Source organism: Syngnathus leptorhynchus, chromosome 14 (genome assembly GCF_054491065.1).
Source record: "Syngnathus leptorhynchus isolate UIUO chromosome 14, UIUO_Slep, whole genome shotgun sequence".
Lineage (NCBI taxonomy): Eukaryota > Metazoa > Chordata > Actinopteri > Syngnathiformes > Syngnathidae > Syngnathus > Syngnathus leptorhynchus.
Genome location: NC_141208.1, coordinates 7,323,794 through 7,336,260, shown reverse-complemented (window position 1 = coordinate 7,336,260; position 12,467 = coordinate 7,323,794). Strand labels below are relative to the sequence as shown.

The window sequence follows — 12,467 nt, the reverse complement described above, 5'->3', positions numbered from 1 at the left end:
TATACACCACAAAGTGATCTCTTAAGAGTTTTTTCATTGTATATATTAGCAAGATTTTCTTTTAATTTGGTGCGTGTTTCAATGTATTTTTTATTTTATTTCAGGCATTTGATTCAGGCGCATAAATGACGTCAAATGCCCAACTAGCAAAAGGAAGGTCGCCATTTTGGCTCAAACAAAGTCAGAAAGACTTAGTTGAATACGGATGTTTTGTAATTTAGGTTTTAAACAGTCCCAATATTATGCCATTCAGCCTCGTCATGTGTATTTTTTTTCAAGCAATGTAAATGTGCAGTTTTGCTTAAAAAAAAAAAAGATGATTACCTTTGCGGTGTCTATTTGTCAGCATAACAAATTCATACAATAACAATACTATTAACGCTGGTGTTATTTTGTTTGTTTGTTTTCGTGTACAATGGGTGGATGCTCGGCTCCTAATTGTTCCAATTCAACCAGCATCGGGAAACAACTGTATAGATTTCCCAAAGACCCTGTCAGGAAGAAGAAATGGGTTGTTAATTGCCGACGCGATTTTGAACCAACTCCCCACTCGAGATTATGCCAAGTGAGTACAGTATCTGTCAATCCCTCGGTGGAAAATAAATATACACAATAGTCATCATTAAGGAGTAGTGATTTTATGTAAAAAAAAAAAAAGTTCTGTAATCTGATCATCCTTTCAACGCTTATTTTCTGTTATGTTCATGTATTATGTTTTTTTTTAATGAATTTTGTATTCATTATTGTAACATTAGATTTTAAATCAAGTTATCAAAATGACCACATAATCCTCTCAATATTGTAGGACCATTTTGAGCCGAGTCAGTTTGAGGAGTTGGCAAAATCCCCAGCTGGAGGAAAGAAATTGAAGCCCAATGCTATCCCAACTCTCTTCAGTGCCGGAGACCCTCCTTACCCTGCAATTACTACTCCATTCATTATGCTGCCCTTGAAACCTGAGCTAGGTAAATGCTACTCTACACCTACATTCAAAACCCAGAGTCTTTATCCGTGTGACCAGCGGAATAAGGGAGTATGGTAGAATAGTTGTGTTCTGCCTGTAGTGGAGAAGGAGCTGAATGTTGGTGACCATGGCTATGCTAGACGCACTCCTCTGCTTGGCCTGGAAGAGGAGGATGGAGATAGGCCAGCTGTGGACCAGCAGTGCTGCACACAATGTCACCTCCTCAAAAAACAGCTGGAGAAAGAGATGCAGCGCACCGTAAGGCTACAAAAGGAGGTGCGAGAGATCTTAATGATATACATCGATATACAGTAAAAGGGCTACACACCATTGTTCAATTGCCACGTCTTTGTGTGCATCTGTTTTGGAATGTGGTGAACTGTCAGTAAAATCTGATTGGAACCACAAAAGCATGCAGAATATGCAAATTCCCAAATTTAGATTGAAATCTGGAATCTGTGCAGCACATCAACTCACTAAAAACTGTGGTGTGCCTTCAGCAAGAAATCATTCTAAGTAAACGGTTTGCATTAACACTTCAAGTTTAATATAGTTTTCACAGGTGATAACATTTTCCAAGTGCAATAATGACCATAGCAAAAAAAACATCTTCTTACAATCCTATCGTCTATTGCTTTGTGTGTCTCAGGCAGAAGAGATGAAGAAACGTCTCTACAGGCTTGACCGTATTGAGAAGGGACTCCAGAACTTTCTATATGAGGACCAGATCCGCGCTCTGTCTCTCACTAAGCGGTCGCGCCGAGCCGTCTGGTCTCCAGAGACTATCCTGAAGGCTAGAAAGATTCGAAGCGCAGTGGGCACCAAAGGCTACGAGTACCTTAGAGAGCTGGGGTACCCGTTACCCTCCTACCGGACTCTATGTAACCGCCTAGAAACCAAGATCATGGTAACGACTGACATGAGCTGTGAGGAATTGGCAGAGCTAGGCCTGGGACTCATGGCCACCTGCGATAGCCCAACAGAAGATGTTGGCGATAATGATGAGGAAGACCTTCTTGGTGTCTTGTCCTGATCTCTGCTCTTTGCATGATTCATCAAGCAAATGAGAGCTTTCATCAATGGACACTATTTGCTTAAATGTTATGATACTTCGATATACACTAGTATGTATCCAAAGCCAAAAAGCAATCACTATCTATTTTCTAAGCACTCAATCTAGAAGGCATACTTGTTCAAGTTCAACTATAGTCACATGTTCCAATACTTTTGCTCACTTGAAAAGTGAGTGACTTCAAACAAAAGGTGCTCTGTCCGAAGTTGCTCAACACATCGTGATGTAAATACCAAGAAATAAAACCTATAATTCTAAACTTTTGTCTCATATTTATTGATTGATCTGAAACCCTTCAATATACAACCAAAACAAAGGAATAGTCTTTTAGAGGAGACTCTATATTAAAATTAAAATTGCAGAAAGGGACAAGCGGTACATATAATGGATGGTAATAATTCCTAACCCATTGAATGCCTTCTTAAAAAAGAAAGTCTGTAGTTGAAGGATATCGTGTTTGTTTCTGTATTTGTTCTCTCTCTGCAGAGATTATCTCCAGGGAAGGCACTCAATATTGAAATTAAAATTGGATACAAATGAGCAAATCTGAAAATAAATATTGGTTTGATCAATGTGTTATATGTAATGTAACACGGGTAGCCTACTATTTAAAGTATTGAAAAACCTTTTACTGGGTTCTCCTCTTGCACTGATAATTGTCATTGATTTTGGCTTCTTGCTTTGTTCCAAAGATCACATTGTGTGAGTTTTGAGTCACATGGCATTTAGTTACGCTTAATATTGTAGACCAATGGTTTTCTTTTCTATCTCAGCTGTTGTCACTATTTTATTTTTGTTTCTTTGGCGCAACCTAATTTTAGTATATTACATTTACAAAAGTACATCACACTCGTCCACCAGTTATACACTAAATTTGAATGCCGAAGACGGTAAATTTGATGGCTTTGAAGCCAGATGGATGGATCATAAAGCGGTTAACACATTAACTATATTAATCCTTAACTAGCCGACTTCATTCCTTTCCTATTATGCCAGGTGTCTCTCATGTATAGTCCAAGATAGAGAAGAGAATTTGTTGGATATGTTTTTTTGTTTTTCTGCACACAAGTAACTTTTAAACAGGTGAAAGTTAAGAGGCATGGACCTCGGACTTGATCAACCTTAAACACTTTAAATAGACACGTGTTACACTGTTTGTGGATAGTCTTTCACTCCACCTCTTTATTTGATTTTGGAGGGGAAGAGTCCAGCGCTGAAGCTTCAAAAACAGCAGAGATCTAAATCTCTCTTTAGGTCAAAAGGACAGCTAGGATACAACAGAGGTGAGCTGGTTATGGTTAGACTTCTAAAAAAATATATATTGTATTCATTTTGTAAATATGAATTTCACTTGATGATGATGATGATTATTATTAACCATTATTATTATTATTATTATTATTTTTATTATTATTATTGTTGTTGTTATTATTGTTATTATTATTATTACTATTATATGATCTGCAACCTTGAAAGTCTTGAAAGGCAGCTAACAAATGAAATGTATTATTATTATTGTTAATAGTAGTAGTATTAGTATTATAACATGTAAAAAAAATACTACACCACGGTGCTGACCATTATAGTCTTATCAACCAAATGTATGATTTCAGCTACTTTTACAAGTTTCCAGACTATTTCCTGCACTATGTTGCAAATGACTAAGACTGAATTCATGCCCTTTCTCAGGTGGGTGTGTTTCAACAGCCAGAGAGGACAATGTTCTCTCCCCTGCTGCTGTGGGCATGTGCGGCCTTGCCAAGTCTGCTGCTGGCCTCCCGGGTCAGTTTATTGGTAGAGGGGGAGGACGCAGGCACCAGGATCTGTAAACCTGCCCCTTATTGGGACATAAACGGACAAGCACCCATGCAGACGGTGCTTGGAAGTGTGGTAGTGGTGGCACTACTCAAGGCGAGCTGACAGTTTTGTCTCATTCAGGCCTCCAAGTAAGAAAAACAATTCATATTTGATATTCAGTGGTGGTGAGATTGTGTGAAAGATAATCACACTAGTCAAAATGACCCTTTCATTTTTCTGGGTCCATTTTTAGAATCCAAGGCCTGCGTGACAAGCTGAACCGCAACAACCTGACAGAGGTTTCCTTCATGATAGTTAATGAGCAAGACCCTCTGTCCAGAGCAATGTTCTGGGAGCTGAAAAGAAAAGTACCTCCTGAAGTTCCAGTTTACCAGCAGACTCCCTTTCAAAATGATGTGTGGGGGGTGCTGGACGGTGACAAAGATGACTTCTTAGTCTATGACAGGTAAAATAGTCGTACACATTGCAGTGCTTGGCATTCCCAATATTAAGAGAACTCCAAATGTCAAAGGTCATTCTTTTCATGTCCTTTCCAGGTGTGGTCTCCTCACATTCCATATAGTGCTTCCATACACCTTCCTGCAATACCCTTATGTTGAGGCTGCCATTAGAGCCACCTATCTTAAAAACATCTGCAACTGCTCTGTGAGTAATCACTTTAACACAAATGCACTATTGTTACACAGCAAATAAAATGACGATACTGCAAAATATAAAAAGATCTACTAAAAGAACTATGTGGAATTGAATGACTTTGCATCATACAGGTGTTTGTAATATTTTCATCATATTATTTTGCTGAATATAAAATATGAGAGGCTGAGAGACCAGATTAATAGTTAATAATGTTTTGGTTTTTCTTATACTCCCCAGGCTAATTTTACAACAGTAAATGGCATTCTCACAAAGAATGATACGCCACCATTTATTGTCAACCACACCACAGCATCACCCAGAAATCAAATGGATGCAGTGGATTCCAAAATGACAGTAGCAACACCTAAAACAATTCGGATAGAGCACCACCATCCTACTCACCATCATCAGCATAATACAACTGGAAGCCTCAGTCACCTTCATCACCATCATCCGCCCTCAAACCATAGTCACCATCCTGTAAAAGATAATTAGGAGAACAACTTAGGGTTTGATTTGACATTTATCTTCAACAGTTGTAGTAAAATAGAAGGGAAATTGTCTCTACTGTACTGAAAGATGAGATTGTGCTGTCTTCTCCAAGTGTGCTGAAACAGTTGCTTTTGTTCCTCCCTGTGTGCTCCTATTAATGAAGTCTAAAGTCTCGAACCTGGCTACAGGAAGCTGCAGATGGATGTGTAAGGAGAGACGCTAAATTTGGACTGACAGCTGCTGTTTCTCAGACAGACCCTGAAGTACACTTCCGTATGTTTATTGTGTATAAACATTTTGTCTTTCATGTGCTTCATTAATTAGAAATTGCCCTAATTAATGCAAACATTAATGATATTATTATATCATATAATTATATTATTTTACAACACATGTACGAAGTCGCAATGTTTTGGTGTTATTTCTTTAATTCGTTTCATTGGGGATACACGGCTTTAATTTTTATGAGACTTTTTTATGAGACTTATTTACTTGTTGTAACTCACGTGCATAGCGTGAAAATAAAGTCATTCATACGGATATGTCTGTTTTCTGTCACCACTCCGATTGGCTGAGAGTGACCTGCTTCCCTCCCACAACGGCGCATAATGCCCTATTCTATCGGCAATCAAAATCTCCAAAGACAGAAAACTCCACCCATGCGCACAGTTACACTGCGTTTTGCACTGGACTTGCTCTGGGAATAAAGATAGGGCCCTTTCAGATCAAATAGTGTTCAAATTTAAAGGTTGCACTCATTTGGTAGAGATATCAGAAGAGTTATTTTCATAGTTATCTTTTACCAAAACCAAAAGAATGACAACTTCAATGAAAGTATCTATCGGGTGAATTTTAAAAACTGAGAATTTTAGACTTGCTAGTTTGTTCTGATGAGATGAGTCTGATTCGAATGACAATGGAATTCCTGCATGGGTGGAACATTCCTGTATGGGCGGTTTGCTTACTCATATCAGGTTTTTCCACTTGCTAGTGCACTTGTGCAAAAAGAAATTGTTAAATGCAGTTTGAACCATGATTTGAAGGGATTATAAGTTCTTCCGTGAAAGTATGAAAAGTAATGAAAAGTATTCAAAATAAAGTAACTCTGTCACAAGTGTGTAAGGTTTATGCACTAATTAAAAGCTATCTAGAATGGTGAAGTCTTATTTCTGTTATTGTTTTTTGCATTTCAATATTGACCCTGCTTGATTGCCAAACTTAAGTTGTGAAAGTAAGTAGTGAAAGTAGTCAACCATTAACTGTTGCACCTTGAAATGAATCCGTTGAAAGTTGTGAGGTGACGCTAGGAGGCAATATGACTTATTGTTGCAAAACAGGAAATGCTTCAATGAGAAGTTGCATGACCACAGTTTGACATTTGAAATGGAGCATGAGCTTGACTGGTGTTGGAACTGACGAGGAAAATAAATCAATCGCCGCCTAAATGGAGGTAGGTCCTCATGCTTAACAGTTTATACATACTAGTATAATAAAAGTTTGAAAGTAAAATTTAAGTTTGATGGCGGCTATTTTTTAGGTGTGTGCATGTTCCATTGACAAAGTCTTCATTGATGATTTTTCTAAAGCCATGGTGTTTGCATTTGGTCTACAAGTTAACTCTCACTTCTTTGAAGCTAATTAATGAATTTTCTTTTGACATTTCATGGTATAATCAACAGAAATCAGATATAATGAATGCAATGTAATATCAGGGTTGGGCTGGCATGGTGGGGCAGTGGTTAGCACGTCGACCTCACAGTTCAGAGGGTTCCGGTGTTCGATTCTGGATCCGGTGTTCCTTTGTAAAAATGTGCATGTTCTCCCCACACCTGCGTGGGTTTACCTGGAGTACTCCTGTTTCATTCCACATTCTAAAAACATGCTTGGTAGGCCATTAGCGTGCTCTTAAATTGTCCTTAGGTATAAAAAAAAGAGTGTGACTGGTTGGATGTCTCTCTACCTCTCATTCTCTCTCTAGCATGTAATCGGTGACATTTACAGAACATGCTATTGTAAATATTTATCTATTACCTCTTTTTGATTCTTGCTTCCTTATTTTGTATCACAATGTTTATTGTTTCTATTTAAATTCAGGGTTCCCAGGAGCTCACCTTATGGCAAAAAGCTTCTTTATCCTATCAGGAATTTCTGGATAATGGAGGTATGCGTTCACTATCTTTTCTTTTTGTCATAAAAACATTTCTGGAATGTTCTTGATGTACTTTTTCTTTGTCTAGACAAGAGGATAGAAGACTGGCTGCTGGTCTACTCCCCTGTACCTGCTGGGTTCCTAATTATGTGCTACCTATTCATTGTTTGGGTTGGGCCAAAGCTGATGGCAAAGAAGGAGCCTGTCAATCTCAAACCTGTCTTGATAGTTTACAATTTCACTATGGTCTCCCTGTCAGTATACATGTTCTATGAGGTACTACTATTATTTTTTTTATTACTCATTTTGAACAAAATGGGCTAATTCAGATAATGAATATGGAGGAAAAGATACAACTATACTTTAGAAAAATAAGTTATAAACAAATTAATCTCTGCCTCTAATTTGATTCGCAAGAAACAAGCTGTAATTTCTCATGTTAAAAGTGAATTTAAGTTTTGATTGGTCAATGACACCCACAATGATGCAAAACTGCAGATACCTGGTCCAACATGAATTAAATGGGCCAGTTATAAAAGTAGAGTTCTTAGTGGTATTCAGAAGTATCATTTCATGACAATTAAGGTGCTTTTCTGAGATAGCAAGTAACTTCAGTGCAAATTGACCCCTTGTCAGCTGTGCTTTTTAACATAACTGGCATATAAATGTAAAATCTTTACAGCTCAACAGTTTCTTAAAAAAACTCAGTGTTGTTCCATTTCCTTTACTGATGCAGAACTTAAAAAAAAAACAACCTAACAACATAACGGTTGTCTTTACATTACCTTTGAGTGTCCTGTTCATCTGTTTTTGCAGTTTACAGTATCTTCTTGGATGGCAAATTATAGTCTGCTGTGTCAGCCAGTTGACTACAGCAACAATCCACTGTCCGTGAGGGTAATATGCCCCGCCCCCTAAATACCACACGATTTATTTATTTATTTATTTATTTATTTATTTATTATTATTTTTATTTTATTTTTTATTTTAATGTATTTATTTATTTATTTATTTTTTATTTGTTTGGTTATTTATCAAATACAGATAGATTTTGTTCCTAAATTACTGTAAAATATTTTGACAACAGACGAATTAACTAAAACATGTCTGACCATTTTGCGCAGATGGCCAGTGTGTGCTGGCTGTTTTACATCTCCAAATATATCGAGTTCTGTGACACAGTAAGTCTGACAGCAAGATTATTGTTTCTGGTTCAAATATATCGACCACAATTCAAAAGGAACCTTGATCAACATCTATTTACTATTTCTGTCACCCAGATGTTTTTCATCTTGAGGAAAAAGAACAGCCAGCTCACCTTCCTCCATGTCTACCATCACAGCACCATGATTTTGAACTGCTGGTTAGGATTGAAGTTCACACCAGGGGGCCAGTGTGAGTTTGCAAATACACAAAGCTGATATATTATTATGCATGCTCATATTTACTCCTTGTGTCATATGTGCCCAAAGCTTTCTTTAGTGGCCTGGTCAACTCCCTGATTCATGTGGCGATGTATTTCTACTATGGTCTTGCAGCAATTGGTCCAAGTATGACCAAATATCTTTGGTGGAAACATTACCTTACCATCCTACAGCTGGTTAGTATTAATAGCATTTTCATTGAATAGTTGCTTGCACTTGTCTACAGTTTCAAAATGTCTACAGCCTTAAAGCAGTCTTTAGTAGTCACAACTTCAGATACAATGAATGATTGGAGTTGACTGCACAAAGAAAACCGTCAATTGTTCCCCAAGTAGCTTTTATTTTTTTCAGAGATATCATTTATTGGCCCATATGCACAATAAACGTCTTTTCGATAATGATGTGTACTAGTGTTTATCTTGGCGCTTGGTGTGTGACAAACTCCTGATTAGTTGGTCATTGTTCTGGTCGTTGCAGTTGTAGCTCAGCTCTGGGACCATCTGTTGTCTTTTATCATGATGACTGCTGTTGTTTCTTTTCTGTATGGCTTCCATTATGTAAGAATAATTATGGCGACCTCAGTGGTGACCCCCAAATAGTCTTCACTGACAGTTGGCTGCACAATTTCATGACCTGAAGCCGTGTCTGCATATGTGTATTGTAGTTTCACTTTTGTGTTTGAGAAGAATTATCCAACGGTGCTCTTATTTTGGATATGTTCATTTTTGCATCATGAGAAAAATAAAATCCATCATGGGCATTTTTTTTTTATTGCAAAAATAACACTCAACTAATATTTTGTGCAATTGGTGTAATTGGTCTGTACTGATAAGAATTGGATCTTCTTCTGCGAAAGAGTTGATCAGAACTGTGACTTTTTGAAATATCGTAATTTTTTGTCTCTCTCTCTCTTCACAGCTTCAGTTTTTCCTGGTAACCTTGCACACCATGTACAACCTATTCACCGACTGTGATTACCCTGATTTGTTGAACGTCATCGTGATTATCTACGCTCTCACCCTCATTGCACTCTTCAGTCATTTTTACTACCACAGCTACCTCGCATCAAAGACCAATGAGCTAAGGAAATGGAAGCAGTGAGAAAATGTATTTTATACATATATTTGCGTGGAGGAGAGAACGGTTGATTGTGACTCTACTACACGGCAGTTTATCTAAAGTTTCTTTTATATGTATGTTGGCTCAAATTATTTTCGGACGTGTCTGAAAACAATTCCCACATAGTGCATATGATTGTTGTTTCATTCAGTAATGATCCACTTGATGGCATATACACAATAAACAAAGCTAGAAGTCAGAAGCTAATGAAGCAAAGCCAATAAATACAAACTTGTATCATAACTTTGGATGACCCAACGTGTTATAAAATTTTTAAAGAGTTTGTGTAAATGTTTCAACTTTTGTTTTTACTCATATAGAGGAGCCTGATCATTGAGGATTCTCAAGGTCAGGGTTAAGACACTTTGGGATTTGTCCAAAAAAAACAAGACTTGAATTTTAAAACTTAAGTGAAGCACCGATAAGGGAGTGAGCATGCAAGAGGAGAGAAAACCAATAGATGGCAGCACTGTTACGTGTCACGTCTCACTGTCAAGTTATCACCATTCTATTCATACTCCAAAGAAATATTTGATACAATGTGCATAATCATCAAGTTAATTCGAGATGTTTTAGTGTATTCCCATCAAATTTCTACATGAATTTGTGTCTGGATTAAAATATGTGACTACAAATGGCTATTTATAGGGTATCCCGCTATATTTATAAATATTATAGTTAGCACAAATTCAGGTTTTTCACAAGGATTGTTGTGTCTCAGTATTTCTGTTACAGTTATTATATAGGCTAGCCTGTGTTGATGTCAAAGAGGGAGCCCATTAACTTCAAACCTGTCTTGATAATATACAATTTCCTCTGGCTGTCTATGTACATATTCAATGAAGTAGTTGTGGTATTTATTTCTTACCCCCACAAAAAAAAAAAAAAAAAAAAAAAAAAAAATATATATATATATATATATATATATATATATATATATATATATATATATAATATTATTATATTATATAATATTATAATATATAATATTCACGTCACCCTCTGTATGTAACAATTATGAAAGATACAACAGCACTCAGCTTCATGCAAAGAAAACAGATGGTCCAGTAGTTAGTGGAGGACATGATCTGCTACTGCACCCATCAGACGATGGCCAGTTTTTTTTTGTTTTTTTGGGGGGGGGGGGTCACACACCAAACTTCTTAGACAAACATTACAGCCATATTGGTCAGTATGCTGGCCGACTGCCATTTTGTAACAATTATGATGACCTCAGTGGTGACCTGCAAAGTTTTATTGACAATAGCACGCATAAATTGGTGACCTGCAGTGGTGGCTGCAAACATGTGTGTCAAATATGACTAAATAAAAGAACTATGACAGAACACATACCAAAAACACAAATTTTCTTTTCAATATTTCAATGTCTCATAAATGCTCACTATGCTCCTTGCACACAGTCCTGGTGCTAGAAGCATAAACCTGCTGCTTATTCTTTTGTCTTTGGAAAGTGGGAAGAATTATTTCCCTTTCTTTGGCCCTATGAACTGAAAATATGTGTAATATGCTCTTCAAGTGTCTATCATCAACACACACACACACATACACACACATGCATGCAAGCGAAAAGAAATTTAGAGAGAGCCTTGCTGCAGGCGCTGCTCCAGGCTGATCACTGCTGAGTGCCTCTGTGCAACTCAGGCATGACAGACTTTCCTTTCCCGCCCTCACTTTGATCACTTTATGTCTTTGTGGCCAGAGGTGGGTTTCATTATAATATGATGTGTTACTTTTCATATGGCAACAAGCATTTTTATTTTCTTAGCTGGTGCTAATGAATAATGTTGTGGCTGTCTCCTTGGTAACGGTGTTTGCCGACTATAATTAATAATCAGGTTTGAGTGAGGTGACAAAAGTGCTTGGAAGCTGCTGCTGACATGAGAGTCAGTGAGAGGGACAGAGATACACACATTTTAACGGGGACATACACACATGCAGACATAATTGCCGATTGTGAGAGGTTTGGCAATAAGAGGTTGACAAGTGCGCTCGACGGTGAGCCACTGTGTTGTTTCCTACAATGAGGGTGAACAAGAGGCTGCGGCAATCTCAGTACGTTAGGAGCGTACTCGACCACGGACGAGCTAGTGTTAATCAGTCAGACAACCTGCTAGTTGCTCATTCTCAAGTGTGTCCATGCGTGTGTGTGTGATTAACCTCCAAGAAGCTCTTGTTGGCTCCTAATATAGACACTTAAAGGTGTTTTATCGCAGTCTACTGTTTCTATTGAATGAATGATGGGGGTCTTGGCACTCTATGAGCAATATACTTTGGTGCCTTGAAGTACGCATTACATTTTGGTCCGAGCTCATAACTCAAAACGTTCATATCTTAAAGCATCTTTCGCCAGTCAAATGAATGGAAATGACATTGGTATGTTCCACCCCCTGCAAAAGCACTCAATAATATTAAGCACAACAATATGATTAAAAAATACATATAATAGCGTAATTAAATAGATTGTAAAGACTTAAATCTGGAAAAATTTGCTTGTTAGTATATTTTAATAAATATATTAAATAAATATTAAGCACAACAATATTATAAAAAAATACATATAATAGCGTAATTAAATAGATTGTAAAGACTTAAATCTGGAAAAATTTGCTTGTTAGTATATTTTAATAAATGTTGGAAAAAGGCAGTAATTAGACAGTAATGGAAAATACTAATAATTATGCATCCCAAGATTTTTTTTAATATTTGAAAAATACATATTTCAAGTCACATAGCGTAATCCCATTTCAAGACATTGATATTTATTATGATTGG

The 12,467-nt window shown here is 37.1% G+C and overlaps 3 protein-coding genes across 3 annotated transcripts; all 3 read left to right on the top strand.

Moving 5' to 3' along the window:
* The first annotated feature begins 151 nt into the window (after positions 1–151).
* Positions 152–2,276, top strand: LOC147046362 (THAP domain-containing protein 1). Its single transcript, XM_085930158.1, has 4 exons — positions 152–565; positions 806–965; positions 1,065–1,240; positions 1,614–2,276. The coding sequence occupies exons 1-4, from the start codon at positions 416–418 to the stop codon at positions 1,995–1,997; spliced, it is 870 nt and encodes a 289-aa protein (XP_085786284.1). The 5' UTR covers positions 152–415; the 3' UTR covers positions 1,998–2,276.
* Positions 2,277–3,207: 931 nt separating this feature from the next.
* selenop2 (selenoprotein P2) lies at positions 3,208–5,522 on the top strand. The gene is made up of 5 exons (XM_085930943.1): positions 3,208–3,319; positions 3,726–3,982; positions 4,087–4,299; positions 4,391–4,499; positions 4,728–5,522. Exons 2-5 carry the CDS (start codon positions 3,756–3,758, stop codon positions 4,983–4,985), a joined length of 807 nt encoding a protein of 268 aa, XP_085787069.1. The 5' UTR covers positions 3,208–3,319; positions 3,726–3,755; the 3' UTR covers positions 4,986–5,522.
* Positions 5,523–6,268: 746 nt separating this feature from the next.
* elovl8a (ELOVL fatty acid elongase 8a) lies at positions 6,269–9,965 on the top strand. Its single transcript, XM_085929973.1, has 8 exons — positions 6,269–6,432; positions 7,077–7,143; positions 7,220–7,407; positions 7,948–8,028; positions 8,256–8,312; positions 8,412–8,526; positions 8,604–8,731; positions 9,474–9,965. The coding sequence occupies exons 1-8, from the start codon at positions 6,427–6,429 to the stop codon at positions 9,654–9,656; spliced, it is 825 nt and encodes a 274-aa protein (XP_085786099.1). The 5' UTR covers positions 6,269–6,426; the 3' UTR covers positions 9,657–9,965.
* The last annotated feature ends 2,502 nt before the right edge of the window (positions 9,966–12,467 follow it).